This window comes from Protobothrops mucrosquamatus, unplaced genomic scaffold (assembly GCF_001527695.2).
Source record: "Protobothrops mucrosquamatus isolate PMUCROS unplaced genomic scaffold, P.Mucros_1.0 scaffold56, whole genome shotgun sequence".
Classification (NCBI taxonomy): Eukaryota; Metazoa; Chordata; class Lepidosauria; order Squamata; family Viperidae; genus Protobothrops; species Protobothrops mucrosquamatus.
Window position 1 is genome coordinate 36,463 of NW_015386436.1, and position 23,400 is coordinate 59,862.

Below are 23,400 nucleotides of genomic sequence, written 5' to 3' on the forward strand. Positions count from 1 at the left end.
CCATGTTCAAGTGGCCAAGGTTGAGAAACACTGGCTTAGTGGCATCATCTCCTCCATCTGTTTATTTGGTATCTGTCTGTTGAGCATGGGTGATAGGAAACTGTCTGGCAGAATCAATGCATTTCTTTCTATCTGTTCTTCTTTTAAAGGGATTATTTCCCTTCTAGGACGGCTGAGGTTAGATATCATGAAATTTGTGCATCCTTTGTGTTGAAAACTTCTTTTAATCATTTTACTCTTTCAAATGTTGAGCAACTGCATCTTACATTAATAAATGTCACAAAATCACTTTGGAAACTTGTGGGTTTTTAAACACGGTTGTTAGCTTGGTTGGCTTTAAAGTGGACTTTGTGGTATTTTGGGGTATGCGGGAGGAGGTAACTTCTGGACTTAGCTCTGCCTCTGATATCCCAGGTGTGATCTTGGAAAAAGGAACTGCAAACACTCCATTGCCCATCGGCAAACTCTCCATGACTCATCTTCCAGAGATTTTTCTTCTCCAGATGGAAGACAATTGTGAACTGTACTGCATGGCATATAAAGATACTATAATGCCTTGGTAGATGATGACCATAAAGCACAGCTCCTCCCCCACCCCCGCTACCCCCTGCAATCCAGTCCCCAATTACAGTAGATACAAGAGCAAGTGTGGGCAACTATGGCAAATTTACAACCTATGGACTTCAACTCTGGCTCAGGAATTCTGGGGTTGAAGTCCACAGGTTGTAAAGTTGCCATAGTTGCCCACACTTGCTCTTGTGTGCCTCCCTTTAAATTAGCAACTTGCCCCATTCCATTCCATTTGTGCTGCAGCTGGTTTGCTTCTCCCTGAAAATCAGTACTAGTATATGGGATGCAACCTCCTGAAGAGCTGCTAATTCATTGCAGTACCTGCTTACAGAGTCAAACTTGACGGAATAATATGTATGCTTCCCGCAAAAAAAACACCCCTACTTTGGAGTGATTTGCAATTCCTGAAGATAGAAATTTAGCCCCAACAATGCAAAGCAAGCAGAGTCATTTTGGCATCTGTTGGAAGGACTGAATGCCACTCAGAAAGTATTTTTAATATTACCTATTGTAAACAAAACATATTTTTATTCCATACAAGTTTCATAAAATGGGCCCAAACCAACAAGAATAAAGGAGTCATGTACAGCCATACAGAAAAAAACCCCACATTTTTCACCACTTTTGTGCGATTTATCCATAGGAGGTTCAGGAAAACCAACTGGCACAGAATAAGGGCAACTTTCCAGCTTTTTATAACCAGGCAGAAGATGTTTCATGGACAGATTATTGCTTCAAAAGCTGCATTTCCTGAATTGCTACTTGTTCTGAAACATATGTCTGCTCTGTAAAATGACTTGTGCTACATAGTTAGGCTTTAATACTATCTTTTTCCAACCCACCCCATAATTTATTACCACCTTTGGAAGTTTGTGAGATGCTCAGCGGCACTTCTGATTGTAGTTTAGTCTCTGTAGAACCACACAAAGTTTCGTCGAAGTTAGGGAGGCTTGGGAGTCTGTCACAGAACACTGGCCTGACAGCAACATTTGCCCATTAGGAATCCTCCTCTTCCTCCTCCTCTTCCTCATCATCAGCATGCACTTGTAGCTGCAGTTTAGTCTGGTTGATGGCCATTTCATTGTCCATCTGTCCAAAGAAAGAAGAAACTGGTCACTTCCTGCTGAAAAATATAAGTCAGGAGATCTCCTCCTTGGGGTGGGGGGGGGTGTATGGAAACATCCCGAATGCCATTTGCAGCAGGTGAGCAAATGTTGAGCTTTGTGGGTGTGTAGGGGTAGCCCTTGACCTATAACCATAATGGAGCCTACCCACTACAGTTGTATGTTGCCATAGTTGTAAAATAGGTTGGTCAGGTGACCTGATTTTATGACCTTTTGTTATAGCTATCATTAAATGTGGTCGTAAAATGAGTGCTATGATCTTCAAATGAATCCAGTGTTCGTTAAGGCACAGTTTTATCCAAAAGGGAAAGAAACTGCTGGTTTTCAGCAAAACCATCGTAAAACCGTCCACCCTCCCATATATATGTTATAAATCCATTCATGTATTAGCACACCAAGATGTTACCTATATTATAAAACATGCTCATCCCCAAACAAAATGTAGAAAGGGTGAAATATTCTAATATTGTCATCCTGAATCCCAATGAATCACATGCACCCCGATTTAAAGATTCCTGTGCTAAAATGTAAGAATCTGCCAGGAAAATGTTTCTAAAGCCCTCCTTCTCTTGCCTATGCGATTGATGCATTTTCCTCCCCATTCAACAATGACAGGGTGTTTGTAAATCATTGCTGTCATGCCTCTGTCCAGCATATCTTCCATGAGTGTTTATGTCATCCATGTCATGGTTGTCCCAAAGATGTTTTTTTTTTAAAGGCAACTGGACTTTCTTTGTTTTTCCTTGAGGAAGTTTGGCTTCTTATCCAAGAAGCTTCTTTAGTTCTGACTGAATGGTGGAGAACGGAAGGATTCATATTCCTTGCAGTCATCTGGTCATTAGCCCTCTTTCGAAGTTTGAAAGAGGGATCAAAGAGGCTGTCGACATTAAGACTGAATAGCCCTCAACAGAGGGGGAGAGATACAACACCACGCACCACCCGTCTCTTGTTTACAGCACCGTCCTGTCAGCAGTTCCAAGAGGGTGTCCATTTGCACTATTCAGGTGACCCTGGGGGCACAGATAAACCTCCAAGTGGCCTCAACGACTGTCAGAAAGAAAGCCCAGTTGGATGAGAGATGAAATGTCCTTAAGGAAAAACAAGAAAGTCCAGCTGCCTTTAGAAAAAAGCATCTTTGGGACATCTTCCGTGAGTGTTTTTAAAACAAAGGGAGTTGCAGAAACCTGACTTTGCTTGGAAATGTTGTTCCCCTGCTTGGACAGAAACAGTGGAGAGAATCTCCCTCAGTCTGCATTCTGGTAAACGAGGGACCAGTTACAAACAGGGTGGTTTTAGATCATTAGCTCAGAGCTGCAAAGAAGCTTTTTCTCTCTCCTTGTGAAGAGGACCTGGCCTTTGAGGACTCTAAACAGGAGAGCTGCTTCAATGGAGGGAAAGGGCCTTACGTTTGCGTGCTCCTCCATCACAGCAGCTGAGGGAGTGAACACAGTCCCTTCCCGGGTATTGATCATGGACCGAAGAGCCAACTCTTCCACCTGGAAATAGAAAGTAATGGTCGGTCTTAAAAGAAGTGTTAAGCAACGTCCTTGGAATCATCAATTCTTCTTTAGCAAAATCTTGTAGCTTAGAGTGTGAAAATGTAATTTGGCAAGCCAAGGGCTGTGGATCCTAGTGCTAAGTGCAAATGATCTCCAAGGAGGGAAAATGGCAATTCCTCTCTTGCAATACAGGCAGTCCTCAATTTATGATGATAACCGAGACCAGAATCTCCACTGCTGAGCAAGGTGGTTCTTAAGCACCCACTTTGACAACCTTTTTGCTACATTTAGGAAATTGCTGCAATTGTTAGTGAATCACACAGTTGTGAAGTGAATCCAGCTTCCCCCATTGACCATGCTTGTCAGAAGCCAGCTGAGAAGGTCACAAATGGCAATCACGACCCTGGGACACTGCAACCATCAATAAATACATGCCAGTGTCAACGCTGCTAACATCGGATGTTCTTGCTTTGACAACAGATGAAAATGCAGCCATTTTCCTTATGCTTTTAGAATTAGTTGGTGCAGGGAGGGGGTATTGGGATGAGAGTTAGTTAGTCAAAATAATAACAACTCTGCTGTGGGAACTCAAGGACAAACTGGGTCCAGAGCTGATAACGTTTTGGCAGGCTGGAGAGCGGTGGAGAAAGCCTGCGCTTCAAGCTAATTGGGGAATGTGCTTTATGACTGTTTATTGGGGGTGGGAATTGTACTTTGTTACTTTGTATCCAGGGGAGGGGAATTAAGTTTTTGGGTTCAACTATGTAGTGCCGATACTTTGTTTCCCGAATAAAAGATTCTTTAAGGAAAACAATGCCTCGAACTTCTTTTGAAGGGTTTCATCTGTCGGAACCATAACAGCCAGTTGCCAAGCCCCGAATTTTGATCGCAGGACTGTGAGGATGTTGCAATGGTTATAAGTGCAAGGACTGGTTGTAATTCACTTTTTTTAGTGCCGTTGTCAAATGACTGCTAAACAAATGGTTATAAGATAAGGACTACCTGTATTTCTTTAATAAAGCTGTCTAGACTTCTGATTTCAGAAGGAGAAACCAAGCAAATACATTTGTCTTTTATATCTTACCAGTTCTTAGAATTGAAGGGGACATGTGTGGGCCTCCCTCTAATTTTATCCCAGCAACAACCCTGGGAAATGAGTTGAATGTGATCAATTTAAAGTCAAATCTGGTCAAGTGAAGCCTGCAATTTAGACTGTAGTTATGGGAAGCGTTTTTAGAAATTACAAAAAAACCACCTGATATTCTGTGGTAGAACTACCCTGTTTTGATGGAATATCAAGCCTCAGGGTGACCCCACAGAATGAATGAGAAACATGCACTGCCCCCAGTGCAAAGACTGCCACATCACGAGGATTGGAAACCCTTTTAAGCTCTGTTTCTAGGTATCCAAACAATTGTAAGCAGATCTGCAGAAGAGGAAGTGGAGCTGAACACCAGACTTAAATGCTAATCCCCTCCGGAAAACACATTCCTGGATGTCTATTTATAATACCAGCCTTTGTGCATACAGCTGGGTCTTGCTTTCTCATTCATACCATGGTCTTAGCACTTTGCCAACAGCTGGCCGAGCACTCTCAAGCTCATGTGGTATTCAAATAAACATGGCAAACACAAGGCTGGGAGGATGGCTGGTTAAGCCCTTTTATGGCTCTGAGTGCCGCAGGGAGAGAGCAGGTGTAAGTCTCAAGCTACTATATGCGGAGAGCTATATTAATCTATGGTAACCAAAATTCAGATGTACCTTTTCAGATTAATATAATTTGCCTCCTCCCGTTTTCTGTATCAGTTTAGCCACACCATGCATCTGACAAAAGTCCCGCATTTAAAAGGTTTATAAGGTTGAGAAACACTGGACTAGATAGAAAATCTGAGGTCCTTTAAGGCTAAGTCTTACAAGAGATCCTTTATGAAGTCGACCAAATCCTCTTTCCAACAGAGGAGTCTTCCTCAGAAAACCTCCCCAAAGGATTGGAAACGGTTCTTTTCCACAGCTCGGTCCCAGGCACCTGACGCAGAGAGGTATATCGATAGTCCTTGACTTGTGACCACAACGGAACCCACAATTTTTGTAGTCAAACGAGACTGATGTTAAGTTTTACCCCATTTTATGACCTTTCTTGCCACAGTTAGGTGAATTGATGCAGTATTATAATAATAATAAAGCTGGAAGGGACCTTGGAGGTCATCTAGTCCAACCCCCTGTTCAGGCAGGAATCCCTATACCATTTCGGACAAATGGCTGTCCAGTCTCTTCTTAAAAACTTCCAGTGTTGGAGCATTCACCGCTTCTGGAGGCAGGTGGTTCCACTGGTTAATTGTTCTAACTGTCAGGAAATTTCTCCTTAGTTCTAGGTTGCTTCTCTCCTTGATTAGTTTCCATCCGTTGCTTCTAGTCCTGCCTTCAGTTGTTAAGTTTGTAACATGGTTGTTAAGTGAATCTGGCTTCCTCTTTGACTTTGTGATCAAATGATCCCAGGACACTGCAATCATCATAAACGCAGGCCAGTTGCCAAACAACTTGAATTTTGATCACATGACCAGGGGGATGCTGCAATAATAAGTCACTTTTCTCAGTGTTGTTGTAACTTCAAATAGTCACTAAATGAATAATTGTAAGTTGAGGACTACCTGTATTGCTCCTGACAAGGAGGGCTACGAGGGCAAACGGGTATCTGAAGTTGGGCTCGGATGGGTTAGGCTTCCGACGTCAGATTTGCTTATGTTGTTTAAGACTTTGGATTTCAGCCTGCATCTTCATCCACCCAGTGCTAGATTTATCCAAACAGGCAGTAGCATCCAGGAGAATCTTCTCTGGTGCAGCTCCCAGCCTCTGGAAGAGCATCTCCCCAGAGGTAAGGCCAGGACCTCCTCTTATAATAATAATGTATGGCTGTATTAGAGAGGGAACCTGTTTTTCGGTGTTTGGGTCATTATTAGATTATTTTACTCCAGGCAGTACAAGTGCTTTATGTATTATTTGTTTTTATAGATTTTTTTCCTTTTACCTGGAGATAAGAATTGAAAGAGGCAGATGAGCTTCTGTGGTTATGGCTCCCCTTTTTGAAATGGTCTTCCTTGGGACAATCTGCCTGGAGCCCCGATCATGTCTCCCTACAAGCTAGACCAAGCCTTTCCTCCTTTTCAAGGCATTTTAATCTTTATCATTATGGTTTGATGCATTTTTGGTTTTTATTCCTCCAGAATGAATTCCTCTTGAACCTTAAATGGGTTAAAAATAACAATTCCCTCCTGCCCAGAATCGTATATTTGAGATGTGTAGCCACTTCCTCAATTGAAATGATAGCATACCAATAGCACAACACAAAGCCAAACACACACTGAACAAGGATCCATCCTGTAAACACAAAGCAGGTGAGAAGTTGAGGGGGCAGCTTGGACAGAACAACCTGTCTTAAGCATTTGTCTCCCAGGACCCCTCCCCATTTTTAAAAATTATGGAGAACCACAAAAGAGCTTTTGTTTGCATGTTATATTTATCAATATTTACCACATTAAAATTTTAAATTGATGCATTCACTGCCGCTTGTCAAGAGTGTTTCATATTGCATTATTTTTCAACATAGGCTAGCAAATAATTTTGATTTCAAGGATCCCCATGGGACTATAACTTGAGAAACACTGGTCTACACAAAGCATTGGTGCAAGGAACAGGGGCTTTGTTACCCCTGAATCCATTCCCTATAGCTTTGGATTACAATGCCCATCATCCCCAGACAACAACGATGGGGGGAAGAAGGCAAGCCATACAGAAGAATCTTTGGGGGAAACTGAGTTGCAATCCTGCCTGTAATCCCCCTTTTTATGGGTGCAAAAGCCCCGCTGGCCTCTGCGCTTCGTCTTCCAAATCTGTTGGACTATCATACCCATTATCCCGTGTCTTGAGTCTTACAGGCCTAGAGATGATGATGGGGGCTTTGGGGGCTCCCTGACCGCTAGGAGAAGGCGGACCCCCTTCCTCCCCTCGCCCAGAGGCTGTGCCTTTGGGATGACAGCGCTACATGCCGCCCCGGCGGGATGCGACACACGTGTGGGCGTCCACAAGTGCGCGGAGACCGGGCTACCCACCCCCGCGGCTGGCCCCGCCCGCTCCGCACCTTGAGGCGGGTGAGCTGGTCGTGCAGCGCCTCCTTGACCCGCAGCAACGTCTCTTCCTCCTTGCGGAGCTCCTGCAGGCGGCTCAGCATCCTGCTCCCCTCCCCGCCTCGGGGGCGCGCGCATAGTGATGACGTACCCGGCGACGGCCCTCTTGCCGGCCGGAGTGAGAAGAGACAAGCGAAGCGGGGGCCGCCATCTTGCTCCAGGGCGGAAGAGAAAGGAAGCGACACGTGCTTGGTCTCAAAGGAGGCCCCAGCGGTCTTCAGATCTCACTGCTCCCCCCACAATGGGAAGGGACCAAAAGCCAGCACCAATGGCAGGAGCGGACAGGCAACTGCTTAGGCGAGGGGCCAGCAATGGAAGGGAACGAAGCCCCCTTCCTTTCTGCCCACTATTCTTCACCCCATTGTCCTTTTACTTGAGGCGACGTGGAAGAAACGCTGGTTGGTTTTCTTGGAAGGCTTGTTAGTACCAGAGTAATCACGTAGATAGGTAGCTTAAAAATGTAATATAAAATCCTTGCCTATACTTCCAATATTTGTGTAGCACCATCCCTCACATTATTTCTGTGTTCCCTGGTCTAATTCAGGATTACAACCTAGAACTCTGGCCCAGTAGAGTTCAGGAGTGCAAAGATTTACACCAGATAATTTTGCTTTGGCTAAGGATACAAGCCAGTCCTTAGAAGTTACCCCACAATTAAACACTGCAGTATCTGCTATATTGACATTTAAAGGCCCGATCTTCCTGTATTCCGTTCAGCAAATTTTTGATATAAGGAACATACTGTACATGCAAGGATTGTATTAAATCTGATACAAAGAAAAATTCCTGCATTATAGACCTTCAAATTACTAAGCAAAATATTTGGAGTTCAGGGATGAAAATGAGGAGTCCTTGACACTCTCTGAGCTTGATTTGTTATTCTTTCATGTTTATTTACATCAGCGTTGTTATAGCTGGAAGGTCCCTGAGCAAGAGGAAGCATTTCCCAAAAGTACATTGTTAATAGCACATTTAATATATACACAAATAGCATATCTGCTTTTGCTATCAATTTCTATTTCTGATGAAGAGATTTTCTCTTTGCATAGAGATAAAAAGCCAAGAAGCAAAAGGTCCTTCCCACATTTTTTCCGCGATCTTGACATTTCATTCCTGTTCTGTGGCTGTGATGGAAAGATTCCAGCTTTGACAAAATCCCGTTTTCTCCTTCTGCCATTTCTGCAACATCTGCTATATTTTTATGCTGTCGGTCAATCGGGTAGTATGATTGGGCAAAGAACATCCTTTAGCTTAGTCATGCTGCTCTATTTCTAATTATCTTGCACTGAGTTATAGATGCCACGCTTTGCAAATAAAGAATGAAATGATTGAGACCACTTTGGATATATTTTTTTATTAAGGGTAAATTGAGACCTTTTGAGCATTGTATCATAAAAGTGCAGAAGCTCTTTTTATGCTGTACTTTCACTCTTTGCAGCACCTGCCACTTGGATCTTTGCTTTCCCTTTCGCTGCCTTCTCCTCTCTGAGTTTGTGCTATCACAGAACAGAAAATAGTTTAGTCATTTCTATTCCTTTAAAAAAGATGCTGTGAAATAACATTTCAGAAATGTCAAGCCACTCACATTTTTAGCATGGCGCAGAATAGTGTTACGTCTCATAGTTTTGGCATATGGGTTCAATTTAATCATGATTCTCAAATTCTTCAGTGGATTCTTCTTAAGGACTCTACGATGAATCTTCTTCCTGCAAAACAAATGGAGACACAGAATTATGAGCACAACTCAGTGTGCATGAAGACTAATGCTGGGGAGAAGTAGCATGCAGAAAAGTACAAGTCCATGTTCATAGGAATACACCCACACTTTTACCCACCAGAGGAGGACAATGAAAGTGTATGCTTGATACATACTTGGGTGGACGTAGGGCTTTCTGGATCTCCTGGCTTTTTAGGATCCTTCCAAGATCAGTATTGGTCATCTTGTGCATTGGCAGACTGTATTGAAAGACAGATTACAACAAAGATATGATTAATGCATTGTTCTCTTCAAGACATTGTAAACTATTCAGAGCGCTGTAAAGCGGTGTGGTATATATAAGTCTAAGTGCTATTCCTATATAGCTCTTCTGGCAAGAATCTGTTCATGTGCTGGTATGTAGATCCACAAGCTAAAATGTCATTTCTGATCCCCAGATGCAAAAAAAGTCCTCCCAATTAAGGAACAGGATACTGTTCAGTTCCTTTCAAGATGCTGATTTCAGCACTGTGAAAGGAACAGCAAAAGTGAACAATGACTGGAGTCATCCCCATTCAAAAGCCCCTTGAGCGATCTGTGAGGACTTTCAATACTCCAGTTTGCAAAGCTAGAAATGAGGCTAAAGCAGACTTACTTGTAGCTACTTTTCAGGGTGGCAGGCTTGCGCCAAGTGCCATATAAGTCATCCAACTTGCGGAAGGCACTTTCAGTCCAAATGCAGAAACGTCCAACGTGGCCACCAGGAGCAAGTCTCAAGAGGTTCAGCTTGTTCACATTGAGAAGAGTAATTCCTATTAGCAGAGAGAATTTTCCCTTTCATGTAAAACATACAAGGAAAAAGTCATTTTCTTAAATTCAATTCATGAAATTTAGAAAGTAAATGCATCTCAAAGGAAATCCACCATCTAATACAAGTCAGAACTTCCACCAAATCATGTGTTTTCAGAAACACGGACCAATGAAGTGGAATATCATCATTCAGGGCTCTCCTCCAGCCTACAACCTGTTGTGAATCCTGGAAGGTAACTGAAGGAGTACCTGGGATATTCCTGAATGCTTTTATGACGCCGTTGTCTTCGTTATAGATGATGCAAGGTCCTTTGCGCTGGATACGACGGCGGTTCCTCATTTTACCTTTGCCTGCCCGCATGCGCTGAGAGGCATAGACCTAGACAGAAACAGGTATGTAAAAATCCATATTCACTACTTCACTATTAAAGGACACAGAGATTTGGTACCCAGAAATTCAGAATTTCACCATCGTCAACGTTTATCTGAAACACGGACCAGTGAAAAATTCATCATATGCAAAGGCAACGATGATTATGTATGCTCAGTTTTTTTTTCTCTCTTCAAGTTAATCACACACACACACTTAGCTCTCTGAAGCTAGTGAATTCTAGTCATGAACTGGCCAGCAGAGATATTCAAACCAAATAAAACAATCACTCTGTCCATCACTCAGCAACGCTTCTGCTTTGTAATTGATGACCAACCCACCTTTTTGATATCATTCCAAGCTTTCAGCTTCTTAAGTAGGAGAACAGCTTCCTTGGTTTTTTTGTAGCCTTCAACTTTGTCTTCAACTACCAGAGGAAGTTCTGGAATCTCTTCAATGCGGTGACCTAAGATAGCAAAAGTGTCACTGAAAATTTAGAGTTGGCAAGCAAAGCCCAAAACCTGCTACCCCGACTTTTCTCTACACATAATATTCAGAGATTTCTCAGAAACTGTGACACAAAACAGAGGGCCTGGATGGTGGTGGGCACTTGCACGGAAGGCATTCCATTGTTTCTGGGTACATCTAAAGACTTAATGGAGTGATCTAGTTGTCTCCAGGATGATGACCTCACTGTTGAAGTAACCTATTTAATGCGCTCATCCTGGCTGAGCATGCTTTATATCATTCCCACCTCTATTCTAGTTGAAAGGGATAAAGGCATGGAAGCAAGCTCTATTTTTATGATGCTCACAGCCTTGTCAAATAACTTCTCCCCAAAGGTTTATTTGGCTCCTGAAGCATTTTTGTAGTGTTATTATACTGGAGTTTATATCTGTGCTTGTTGTGTTTACTTTTAAATTACTTTTTGATTTTATAATTGCAGCATATCATTACTGTGTTGCAGTATTATTTTACGTTTTATGGTTTTACCTGTTGTGAATTTATTCTGGTTAGAACATTTATACAAATGCAATAAGTGAAATATTTGATACCTTTCCTAGATATTATTTTATAGGCCCAGTTCAGTTATATTTACTGTTTATACCAATGCCATTGCAGGAAGACACTTGCCTTTAGACATGACTAGAGCTGGAAGGGCAGAAGCTGCCAGAGCAGAGCAGATGGCATAACGCTTCTGAGTGATGTTCACTCTGCGGTGCCAGCGTCGCCAAGTTTTGGTTGGGGCAAACATGCGACCACCACGACACATCTATGTATCAGGCGTTAAGGATGGAACTGTCTCTTTATTGCAGGAAGTCCCTCTTCCACCTTGCTCAGAGTTAAAGGATCATCAATCATCTGTACTAGCATGATGACAGTAGGCAACTGTCACTGAATACAGAGTAAGGCGCAAATTACAACATCATTGCAAGTAAAGGACCTCTCTTCCTGTAACCAAAACAAGGCAAGCAATTGGTGTTAGGTTTTCTATGCTACAAGGGCTTTAAGTGAATTGCCCATCAAACAAAACACAAATATTTTAAATCATAATACTGAAGTTCAAAAGCCATCTACATTACATAGTTGCTACGCATATCAAGTAATTTGTCTAATGAAGGATACATTGCCAAAAGCACCCTGACCAGATCGATGAGTTCCACCTCCACGAACCCTTGGAATACGAGCAACTGCCCTTCCAGTACCCCAGGATTCAGCACTGGTCTGGTGCCCTGAGGAAAAGAAAAGAAAATATATATATATATACACATACACACACACATATTCAACCACACTGATTATAGATTTTAGGTAATTTTCCTGAAGATTTAAGCACCAACATCAGAACATCTAGTAAAGGCAAACTTTTTTCAACAGGCTTCTGGAAGCAAACATTTTCTTGTTTCGTAATGAATACATAATGAGCTATTCTAAAGCTTATTGATTTTCTGAAAGTGGTTATAACTGATTTTTAATTTTTTGCAATTTTGTGTATAATCTAAAGACGTATGATTGCAGTGGTATTGAAATATGGGAAATCCAATCCAGGAGTAAAATTTCATCATTCTGTGAATACTAAAATGCTTTCTGTTGCAGAATCTCATTTTCAAACAGTGTCTTTGGATGATCTTAAATCCCAAACTAAATCAACACCACCAGATGTTTGGTTTTTTTTTTAATGTAACATCTGAAGAAAGTATTATGTTTCTTAGTGGATTACTGCATATTTCAAACCGAGTATTATCATCATTGTTTGGGATGTGAGAAGTATCATCAATTTTAATATTGAAAAGCACTGAATGTCCGCCTTTCAAACTTTACAAAACACAACTCTTCTGCAACTTACCTGCAAGTTCACTGACAGCATACGGCTGCCTGCTGTTCTTCCTCAAATTAGTGTGAACAAAATTCACAATATCTGGGCGAATCGGTGCCTTGAAAACAGCAGGCATGGTGACATTTTTACCCGATACCTCTCCCTTTTCGGAGTACACCGATACTAATGGTCGAGTACAAGCCTGGAGAGTGAAAAGGAGCATTAGACATGCAATTCAACTTATTCTGCTGATGCTCAATAATATAGAACTATCGCTCAGTTTTGAAGAGTCCTCAGTTCAATGGCAACAGTTTATGGACAGCAGGCAACTGTCTCTGAATACCAGATAGGACGCAAATTACAACATCATAGCAATACATGTGTTCAATGCATTGGATTCTGCATGCCTGTACCCAGAATACAACAACATATTGAAATGAGTGCATTTTGGCTTTAATGTTAAATATGAATTATACCGCCTCTCAGCATGAAAATTTGATTTAGCTCAGCACTTGGATTTGGGGGGGGGGTGTCATCCAACATTGAACAGTCGAAAAATGAAGATAATAATGGAAGAACTGCTGTATTGAACCTCATTTCTGTCACAAGTAAACATTCCTCCCCAATTCTTGGGCAAGCCATGCAGCTTGTACTTTGCTGATATGCTTCACAAATTCATGGCCATACTTGAATTTCAGCCATTTACAATCATTTCCTGGAATAATGTTCCTATTATTTATTACTATTCAGATTTTAATGGGGTCTGTGCACTCCATTATTAAACCTCAGTAATAGTTTAGATCATAGCAATACTTATGCAGTCACATAAGGTACCACAAACCCACACTCATCTTGCAACTACGAAGAACTGAAACGAAGGCATGTGGCTAATTTTTGGCCTTAATGCTAGATTTGAGATATAACTTAAGGGAGATTTCGTTGAGTTTAACAATTTGATGGAGGGGGAGTCATCTAACATTAAGTCAATGCTCCTTGAGCAGCTGAAAAGAGTTATCACTCCGATTTGCTGGTTTCCTTCATGGGACCCATAGACTCCAGTTCCATTATTGTTGCTAGTACAGCAGTCGCTAACTACTCTCCATGGGAGACCAACCGTCTTTCCCCTCCGACCTAAAAGCGGGCGAAGAGGATTCCTGCGAGGTGAGGGCCGGGCCTCCGCCTTGGCTCGCTGGGCCTCCACGCGGCAGCGACTCCTCCATTACTCCAAGATGGCGCCTGCCCGGACGATCTCCTGTCTGGCCCTCTCTCCCCGCGTTCCCCAGTAGGCGCCCCTTCGGTCCCGCTTGTCAGCCGAGGCGTTCCCTCCCTCCCGCCCGCGCCGCCTCCCGCGGCTTCCGCCACCCGAACCGCTACTCTCCTCACCATGATGGGCACCTTCAAGACCGCTGAGGAGCCCCTCGCGCGGCGCCCGTCCCCGCCTCAGCCCCGACCGGAAAAGGAAGGGTGCCTCGCAGCTCTAGACTTTTGACGCTTGCGCGCACGGTCCCGCCCCCTTGAGCCGGGTAAGCTCGCCTCAGCCGGCAGCTCGCCCACGTCTTCTTCCCTTTCCGTTCTGATGTCCTCGTCCGGCGAAGGTGAAGAAATAAAATCTTTTCCAGCCGCATTCTCCGTTTAAAGTTGCCTCAGGAGATGTCGGGATCTTCTTGTTGGAAGAGAGGAAGGTTCCGACAGGCGTCTCTCTTCGGCGGAGGGATTCCTCGGGGGAGATCCATTGGTGATGGAAAGTAATTCTGGCGGGCAAGTTCGAGCTACTAGAAGCGACTGCGCATGCGTGCGGCTCCTGAATGGCTGACCGTCTCTGAGGCGGCGAAGCTCGGATGGCTTCCCGGCAGCAGCAGGAGGAGATTCTCCGCTTCCACAGCTTCCTCCTGCAGTAAGTGGGCCCGTCATCCTCCTCTAATCTTGGAACTGTTAAAAAAAGGTGTAACCAATTAAAGAAAATACACACACAGGCCAAAAGTTTGAATGAATGAAAAATTAGTTGATCTTTGTTTTATAAAAAAGTGGGGTTAGTCGGCTAATACTTGGATGGGGCATTCCCAAGAAACCCTAGGACAGTAGGCTAGATTGGGAAGTTTTATAAAGAAAAAAGTAACGGGCAAAGCTAGCTGGTGATCTTGGGCCAGTTACTCTCTCTCAACCCTAGGAAGAAAGCAGAAGGAAGCCATTTCCAAACTCTTCCTAAGAAAACTGCAGGGATTAATCTAGACAGTCACCAGGAGTCAGCCCTGACTCAGTGCCCCCCCCCCCAAAAAAAAAACAACCTCAAACACTCTATTCTTTGGACAGAATGAGCTGCTACCTTTGAATTGACTTTGATCCTTGTGAATCTTTTAACATTAAAACTGCCAGGCACGTTAAAGGGAAGATGGGCAGCATAAGAAAGAGGGAAAGAAAGGAAGTATGTATGTATGTATGTATGCTGCCAGGACTTTCTAAATAAAGTTATGGTTCAGACTTCTATTTTGACTGTCTTGTTTAGTGACCACAGTTACAACTGTGATGAAAAAGTAACTTTTCAACCAATCCTCACATTAACAAGTCTGTAAAGCAAAGGAAACCTGAAGTAAAATCATAAGCACAGTTGTGGTTTCATTTGTTGCTGGTCCCAGCATGGTTGCTAAATGAGGACTATTCAGAGTCTGTTATGGGTAGCTCTTTTCTTTTTCTGTGTGCATGTAGTTGCCATTTTGCTTATAGTTATCAAATACTTTGGAATTTAGTCAAGAGAATGGTGTAGGGCAGGAATCGTCCATGGACCGGCACCAGGCCATAGCATGCCAGAAACTGGGCCGTGCAAACAAGCAAAGCCCCATCCATGGGGTGTAGGCAGCATTAACCAACCCTTCCAGTCCATGGAAAAACCTCTCTCCATGGAACTGGTCCCTGGTACCCAAAAGGTTGGGGGGGGGGCACTGGTGTAGGGTTGTCTTGTGTTTTCCTCTGTACTTATAATAAGCAGGAAGGAGATGGATGACATTTTTTTATTTTGTTCTATGCTGCTTCATGGTAGATTGACTTTAAAATATAGGCACATCTAATGGCAAACAGCACTTTAGCAATGTTTACATTCTGACAATTCTACCAGGATTAATTTCATTTTGCTCTTCAGATCTGTTTTCAGCATTCAGAAAAAATAAGTAAATCGCTATTTATATTTCAGAGTATATAAGGAAGGAAAGCAGAATAATAGAACCGGTCCTTCTATTTTTGAGGTATGTTTATTAACTGTTTCAAATGTAGTATTAGTTTAGACGAAATGGAGTGTGCAGTTAAACATAGTAAAATTTAGAAATGCTAAACTTTAAAAAAGTTTAACATTAAATATAGATTCTAGGAGGAGAAAAATAGATAATGCTGAATGAAGTTTAATTTATTTTTATTTTTTAAGTCTGAGAAATATTCCTTGTTGTAAGGATAAATTTGGAGAGATAGTGTTATGTATGTACTACAGAGGGAAAGATAGGATATAAGTATAATAAATAATAAAAATGACAAATCATTTTTGACAGATATGTTGTATAATTCAAATGCAAATTTGGACTGTTGATACAATTTGAATAAATTCTATGAAAGGAAATATAGATTTATTTTCTCGTTATAGCTTGTTTGTATTATTTTTATATAGCTTTATGGTTGTTTTCTTTAAATACATTTTATTTTGCTAGAGAAGGACTATTCATAAGTCCTGGAGTCTGCTATAAAGCACGATTGCAAAGTTATGCATGTATCAACATTAAAACTCTTAATATAATTTTGTGGAAAAGTATCTTCATTCTTCACACTGTCTTTATCCTGTGTCATCACTTAAGGGGATCCCAGACCATAGAAAGTTACTGGAAAATCAGGTCTGAAATTCTGATGTCTGCTACTTTGAAGTAAGATTATGCTGCAAAGGAAAGGATATGCAAATTGCTATACATATGCCTTCCATACTTTCAGTGCATAAATGTATGGTTCTGTAAGTCAAATTATTTTTAAATTTAGATTGAGAAAAATACTATGGAAACAACTTGTTTCTTTTACCAGACTGACCTGCGAGTCCATTTGATCGATGAAGGCCATACAAATCCCTTAGAAAAGCTTTGGGACCAAAATGGAGGGTTTTTTATTGTAGAGAAAATGGTAAGTTACTACTACTATTTGGATATGTTCCACTTTTCTGGAACTTAGCAAATTTTCTAGCACAGCTGCTTTTTTTGTGTTTTTTTTGCAGAGACCATATGAAGAAACCAGCAGACTGGAAGAATGGCAGAATGATGAGCCTTCAGTTTCTGAGGGTTTCCCAAAAGAGAATTTATCAGCATCTCCTCTGGCCCTTTCAAGAGCAAGGTATTCATGCTTATGTGATTATTTTAATCTTTATCCTTTAGAACAGGGGCGTCAAACTCAATTTCATTGAGGGCCACATCAGCATTGTGGTTGCCTACGGGGGGGCGTGGCTGGGATGGGAGACAACCAGTGCTGGCGTCCTGGGTGGAGTCAGCCTGCAGGGCAAGACAGACAGCAGAGATGTTGCACTCCGCTTGCGCGCGCGCCCAAAAACCAGAGCAAAGCTGCCCCGTAGATCTAAGGCTAAGTGCATTCTGGCTTTGATGGATGCAACCAGGTTGTAGATCAGTGCCCGGTTGGCCTGGGCTGGGCCGAGGTGCAGTGGACCTGTTTCCAGTGCAGGTCCCCGGGCCGAACGGAACCACATATCAGGCCGGATCCAGCCCGCGGGCCTTGTGTTTGACATGTCTGCTTTAGAATATATATTCTTCCTAAAGCAAAAGCTAATTTTACTGCTTATCAGATCAGTTATAATTCAATGTATATTAGTTTCAACAAAATGGTATCAACTTTTAATATTCAAGTGAGTAGAATTGTGTACTTATAATTCCTCAAAGAGGGATAATGATAAGATTCCTTTTGTTTGTGTGTGTATAATAAGCATTCACATACTAAGGGAATTAGCACTACCTTTCTGTAAGCTGTTTTGGGATACAAAAAAGTGAAGGTTAAAAAAATGCAGCAAATACTTTGTAATTAGTAATCTTCCATTTCTGATATAATGTCTTTTCGCCATTGATAGGCAGTTGATTTCTTTCTACACAATGTCTCAAAATCCAAACATGAAACATTTACAAATAAACAAGGCAGCACAACTTCCTCCGCTCTGGATACGATGTGAACCTTCTGACCCAAAACAGACTATTTGGCTTGGAGCAGAATCTTTGAGGAATGGAAATAACCTTTCGGGAATCAGGCTTCACACTGTTACTTGCAACGGTAAGTGTCTGTGGAGATTCTCAGTCATCCAGGTCATGGTAGTCCGAAAGGTGCTTTTTCAAAAGGCGACTGGGCTTTGTTTTCCCTTGAAGACAAGAAGAAAGGAGACTGAAGAAGCTTCTGGGATGAGGAGTGAAACATATTCAAGGAAAAACAGTCCAGTTGCCTTTTGAAAAAGCACTTTGGGATTGCAGTGGCCTGTGGTGGGAAGTTCCATCGGCAATGAGTAGAAGAAATGGAAAAATCCACTAATGTTTCTTTAAAAAATCAGAATCTAGGGTATACTATTCTAAAATGAAACCTGTTTTAGCGAATTGATTCAGACAAAGTGTCATTTTTGAAGTTGTGGGCTAAAACAGTATGTACCAGGATTGGTTATTTAGAGCAGGGCTTTTCAACCTTTTCAGAGATTGTACCACTTTTAAGATATGGCAATATTCGAGTACCGCCAGTCGCCTAGCAGGTGGGCATGGCCTGCTCGATGCCACTCACAGCTGACTCAAGACAGCTGGGTCGGAATGGAACAAGTCGCACTGGGTAACTCGATGTGGGGACAACTCGGTGCCCCACAAACTCCTCACCTCCCCAGACTACTAGCAGCCAAGCACATGCGCGCGTGTGCACATACACACACACACACACACACACACACACACCACATTCCAGGTTTGGGGACTTTTATCCACAGAGGAAGGAGAGGGCCTTCTCCCCAAGTCCAGGCACGATTGGCAATTTGCTAGCTCAGATGTGGATACAGCTTGGAATGTTTTTTGTGTGTGTGTGTGTGTGTGTGTATGTGTAGCACGCTAAAGAGATGTTCTTTTCCCAATCCCAGACATCGTTGGTGTTTCCCTGTTCAATGCCCCCTCCAGGCAAAGCAGGAGGTGGAGGACATTTGCAGGAAACTGTTTCCTCTGAGTCCAACTTCTGTCTTGACAGATCTCTGGAGAGCAAGAGGAGGAGGCAGGGGAACAGTGCTCCCGGGTCCTGCACAAGGACACACAAATAATCCTCCAATACCCTCCCCATTCACACACACAAAAAAACATTCCTCCAATACTCTCCCCATTCACACACACACCACACACACACACGTTCCACCGATATCCTCCCCAGTCTCACACATTCCTCCACATTCACACACAAACATTCTTCCAATATCTCCCCATTCACACACGTTCCTCCAATATCCTCCCCATTCACACACAAAGGTTCCTCCAATATCTCTCCGTTCACGTTCCTTCAATATCCTTCTCATTCTCTCCCTCTCTCTCTCTCAGTATTCTTCATCTACATTTTAGCTGCTAATAGGAATAATAGAATTAATATTAGAAGATTTTAAAAATGAAAGCTTTTTATCAATTTTTGATAATTATATAGCCCTCATTTAATTCATTTTTCCCCTAGGTCCCCTGTCAAATAATAATTATTCTCTTGGCTTGGAAGAATTGAAAGAAAGTCATAGAATGAGACATCATGCTTCAGATGTATGTTTATCTTGATTTTTATTCACAACCAAATATATACTAAAAAAGATTAAATAAAACAAACCTCAACTGAAAATTTTCTAAGTTTAATATATAATGTTTTATTACATAGTATAATAACTGAGTTTAATATGTGCTGGATGTTGTGTCTTAGCTGACAGTAACAGGCTTTGCCCGTTACGGATTTCTTGAATCCACTTCACTGGACTCCTTGACTCAGGAGGATTCCCTTATTCCATTGGAGAGAAATATATATGCAGATTTTGCTTGGGAGGGTGTGAAAATGAAGCTGCAAACACCTCCCCTCTCATCTGCTGCTCTGCTGGTAAGGAAATCAACAGTTTCAATACTGTGATAACAACAGATGCTGAAATGTTGCTGCTAACTTAGCAACCATTTAATTGTGAACAGTATAAAGGAGGAAGTGTGCAAAACATTTTAGTGTAAAATATTCTAAACTCAAAACAGGCAATTCAAGAAATAATGAATATAGCAATAGCACTTTAGAATAGAATAGAGCTGGAAGGGACCTTGGAGGTCTTGTAGTCCAGCCCCCTGCTCGAGCAGGAGAACCTATATCATCTCAGACAGGTGGATGTCCAGTCTCTTCTTAAAAATCTCCAGTGATGGAGCGCCCACTTGGATTTATATACTGCTTCACAGTGCTTTACAGCCGTCTCTAGGCAGTTTACAGAGTCAGCATATTGCCCCCAACAATCTGGGTCCTCATTTTACCAACCTCAGAAGGGTGGAAGACTGAGTCAACCTTGAGCTGATGAAAATCAAACTGCCAGACTGCAGGTAGCTGGCAGTCAGCAGAAGTAGCCTGCAGTACTGCATTCTAACCACTGTGCCACCATGGCTCTTGTATATATAAAAATAAATCATTTGTTTTTTCTAGGTCTACACCCCATATATATGAATCATTTTATTTTTGAAAATTTCAGACAGTTCAGATAGCTTCTGGGAGCCCCTTGAGTTCTGTATATGAGCCAAACAGAGAATTGCAGTTTCTTTTGGTGAGTATTGCAACATTATTTTCCAGTCAGAAAATAATGCTTAGCTGAGTAATAGCAAGGATGATTGCAAGGTTTTACTCAACGGCCCTCTTTGAAGCGGAATCAAGGTAGAATCATTAAATATGCTTTAAACGAACACTTTCAATGTGTAAAACTTAAATGTCTTGGTAATTTCTGTAGCATTTTTATTGTGTGTGTGTGTGTGTGTGTACATCTGTGCACGTAAGTATCTGTAATATATTCTACTCAATAGCAAATCCCCTTAACTGGATCAGTCTACTTCTGAGGCAGCAGCCTGTATTAAATAGCCATGTATGACATTGTGTGTTGTACTCTGCTGTATCAAGCCATGACTTTAGACTTGTTTGTTTTTTCTTGATGGCGTTAGAGTTTGGCTGAAATCTTGAAGAATGGGCTAATAAAATGGCCAAAAGCCCCAGGAAGAAAATCTGCTGTTGAATTAGTACAGAAACTTTTGAAAGGTAATGCTAAGTATTTTGGAAATAATTCCTTTGAAGTCTTAACTGAGTTTGGCTGAGTTTGCATTGCACACTTAGTTTGCTGAGTAAATTAGAGTGGCTGGATTCACACAGCACATTAATCCCATATGGAAAACCACACATGTGAGCCAGTACGCGGCATGGAGGCAAGTGCGCCATGTCATCACGAATTGATGTGTTCAGGAAATGTTCCTTTCAGCCATTGTTGCATGAGAGCAAAGTATGTTCTATTGCATTAAAGCTGATGGCCATAGTATGTAGCTTTCTTTTTTTCTTTTAGATTTAAAAGATGAAGTAGATGGACTGAAGTCACAAAATGACGATGATACTGAGGTATTTGGTAAAATAGTGAATGGGAAAAATATTCCCATAGAACTCTAGTTTGACATAATAGTTTACCTTGGATGCAAACTGCAAACTGTTTCATTACTGAAGCTTTCAGTGAGTTTTCCCCCAACTAGAATGGCAAAACCAGCAGACATCCTTTTGGGCAACCTATTTCCAAGCTTAATACAAGTAGTCGTTTAGCGACTGCCTTGTGCAGTGACCATTCAGTTATTCAACGCCTCTAAACTTAAATGGAATGCTGGCAGAAGTTATATTAAGAGTGTCAATCACCCTTTGTTGGCAGGTGGATGGCGAAAGTGTGTATATTTCCTGCCACCTTAATAGCTTATTTTAAATGTATTTTGTTACTTTGAACCATTTCAAATTCTATTTCTAGTTTTCTTATTAATGTAAATAATGTGGTTATAAGTTTCTGTGAACTGTGATATTTAAATAACTAAAATGGTAGTAAATCCAGTTTCATTTTGAAATACTTTTCCTTTTGCTGAATCTCCAGGATAACACTGCTGCAGTCATTGGTTCCATGAAAACACTTTTTAGTCAGCGTGGAGATCTTGATTTCCTTGAACTGCTGTGGTGTAATATATGGAGAAGTATGTATGTTTCTAGATTCTGTATCTCAAAACATTTTGAGATGCTCAGTCTTTAAGGGAACCAGTGAAGGAATTTTATTAATTTAGCTTACTGCTTTATTTAATATTTGACTTTTCCTCTCAAGATGTGGCTACGCATGAGGAACTGGTGAAGTGTTTTTCATTGGTAATAAGAGCCCTTCAGCATGGAGCATTGCAGACATGGGTAAGTAGGAGTAATGAACCTGGAATGCCAGGGTAGAGCCACCCTGTACTTCAGAGTGTCCATGTGCAAAGGGATGCACTCCCAAACGGGGCAAGATTAGGACAAAGAACTAGGCAGAACCAAGTCAAAATCTAAGCTGAATGTGGTTACGGGTAATCCTTGATTTATGACCATTGGTTCATAAATGACTGTTTGAAATTATGACAGCACTAAAAATTGGACTTATGGTCTGTGCCCAAGGCTACAGCAATTGCAGCACCTCCATGTCTCATGATCAGAATTTAAGCACTTGGCAGCCCACTTGCACTTATGACCACAGAGGCCCTTCAGCTCCCCCAACCTGCCTATCTCCCCCCATCTCTGCCCTTTTGGCTACCCTGCACCCTACTTTGTACCCCCAGCTCTGCGGCTGCTACCGTGCCCGGAAAGCCTTAGCTTCATATGACCATCCGCCTTCTCTCCCAGGTCACCACACCAACCCTTCACCTTTTGTGCCCAGCACCTTGCTGCATTTGCTTTCTCATTTTCAGACCTCGCCACTCTGGCAAATATTTCCTACATGTGGCTAAAGCTATGTCTAGGGAGCCACATTGAGCTGGGGAGAGAAGACGTTTCCCATTTAAAAAATAAGGAATGTGGTATAAATTAGGTACTCCCTGACTTGGATTACTTCATAGAGTAATTCCATCGTCAAGTCTTCTCACTAATATTACATTGAACACTTAATAGACTTCAGATCCCTTAGACTTTGATTGCTAGAGTAGCAGCCTGGTATGGCACAACAGTATCACGTGGTTTCTTTAATTTTGGCTTAGGTCTATTCCTGTTAAGAAATTCCAGATTTATTTCCCAAACCATAGTTATGGCTTGGCAGGAGGTATCAGTTCAGTCAGATAGTCTTACCCGGCCATATATATGTACTTAATTGTTACAGATAATGTTAGTTTATGGTACTAAGAAGTTTTGTCTTTTTTCCTGCTGATCTTTACAGCAGAGACGTCTAGTAGGAAGGAGCTCAAAAAGTCAAGATAAGAGCCACAACCATGTGATTAAAGCCCCGTTTTGTAATCTGATGACTTGCATTTCCCCACACAATAATCTTCCCTCTTTCAGGGAATTTGCTATTTGAGGCTTGGGCAAACTAATTCACTCCTTTCCTCTTTCCTTTTTTCTTTCTTTCTTTTCTTTCTTTACTTTAATTTATACCCCGCCCTTCTCCCGAAGGACTCAGGGCGGCTTACAGGCAATAAAAACGGAACTATACAATAAATATCTAAAAACAATTAAAATATATATTAAATAAGCCTGTTATTTTTAGAAAAGTTATAAAATCCCTATTAAAATCCCTATACAATCCCCCCCCTAGGCCAATCCCGCTTGATGGAAAAG

At 41.8% G+C, this 23,400-nt stretch overlaps 3 protein-coding genes and 3 non-coding genes across 6 annotated transcripts in view; 1 reads left to right on the forward strand and 5 right to left on the reverse strand.

Annotated features, from left to right (window-relative positions):
- Positions 1–1,020: 1,020 nt before the first annotated feature.
- Positions 1,021–7,437, reverse strand: SNAPC5 (small nuclear RNA activating complex polypeptide 5). Its single transcript, XM_015811890.1, has 3 exons — positions 7,329–7,437; positions 3,101–3,190; positions 1,021–1,659 (listed from the first exon to the last, which is right to left on the reverse strand). Exons 1-3 carry the CDS (start codon positions 7,416–7,418, stop codon positions 1,567–1,569), a joined length of 273 nt encoding a protein of 90 aa, XP_015667376.1. The 5' UTR covers positions 7,419–7,437; the 3' UTR covers positions 1,021–1,566.
- An 892-nt stretch (positions 7,438–8,329) lies between these two features.
- RPL4 (ribosomal protein L4) lies at positions 8,330–14,032 on the reverse strand. The gene is made up of 10 exons (XM_015811891.1): positions 13,951–14,032; positions 12,598–12,769; positions 11,877–11,983; positions 11,385–11,523; positions 10,592–10,716; positions 10,130–10,259; positions 9,726–9,882; positions 9,247–9,330; positions 8,960–9,080; positions 8,330–8,870 (listed from the first exon to the last, which is right to left on the reverse strand). The coding sequence occupies exons 1-10, from the start codon at positions 13,951–13,953 to the stop codon at positions 8,787–8,789; spliced, it is 1,122 nt and encodes a 373-aa protein (XP_015667377.1). The 5' UTR covers positions 13,954–14,032; the 3' UTR covers positions 8,330–8,786.
- On the reverse strand, positions 10,003–10,074 carry LOC114922311. Its single transcript, XR_003810374.1, has one exon. It is a non-coding gene; the product is annotated as a small nucleolar RNA SNORD18 (small nucleolar RNA).
- On the reverse strand, positions 11,585–11,684 carry LOC114922312. Its single transcript, XR_003810375.1, has one exon. It is a non-coding gene; the product is annotated as a small nucleolar RNA SNORD16 (small nucleolar RNA).
- On the reverse strand, positions 12,841–12,941 carry LOC114922313. Its single transcript, XR_003810376.1, has one exon. It is a non-coding gene; the product is annotated as a small nucleolar RNA SNORD16 (small nucleolar RNA).
- A 1,749-nt stretch (positions 14,033–15,781) lies between the features above and the next one.
- The window catches only part of ZWILCH (zwilch kinetochore protein), a 15,217-nt gene continuing 7,598 nt past the window's right edge, over positions 15,782–23,400 (forward strand). The window contains exons 1-11 of the mRNA XM_015811918.2: positions 15,782–15,803; positions 16,618–16,713; positions 16,805–16,920; positions 17,663–17,859; positions 19,267–19,346; positions 19,501–19,671; positions 20,294–20,365; positions 20,754–20,847; positions 21,146–21,198; positions 21,710–21,806; positions 21,932–22,011. Coding sequence (XP_015667404.1) covers positions 16,711–16,713; positions 16,805–16,920; positions 17,663–17,859; positions 19,267–19,346; positions 19,501–19,671; positions 20,294–20,365; positions 20,754–20,847; positions 21,146–21,198; positions 21,710–21,806; positions 21,932–22,011 — 963 coding nt within the window. The 5' untranslated portion in view covers positions 15,782–15,803; positions 16,618–16,710. The remainder of the gene's footprint in view (positions 15,804–16,617; positions 16,714–16,804; positions 16,921–17,662; positions 17,860–19,266; positions 19,347–19,500; positions 19,672–20,293; positions 20,366–20,753; positions 20,848–21,145; positions 21,199–21,709; positions 21,807–21,931; positions 22,012–23,400) is intronic.

Coding starts and splice junctions, on each gene's coding strand:
- SNAPC5 (XM_015811890.1), bottom strand. CDS start 7,418: ATGCTGAGCCGCCTGCAGGAGCTCCGCAAGGAGGAAGAGACGTTGCTG. Junction 3,191..7,328: donor ACCAGCTCACCCGCCTCAAG/GTGCGGAGCGGG, acceptor TTCTATTTCCAG/GTGGAAGAGTTGGCTCTTCG. Junction 1,660..3,100: donor TGATGGAGGAGCACGCAAAC/GTAAGGCCCTTT, acceptor TTCTTTGGACAG/ATGGACAATGAAATGGCCAT.
- RPL4 (XM_015811891.1), bottom strand. Junction 11,524..11,876: donor GTCAGGGTGCTTTTGGCAAT/GTATCCTTCATT, acceptor CCTGATACATAG/ATGTGTCGTGGTGGTCGCAT. Junction 8,871..8,959: donor TTCTGCGCCATGCTAAAAAT/GTGAGTGGCTTG, acceptor GTTCTGTGATAG/CACAAACTCAGAGAGGAGAA.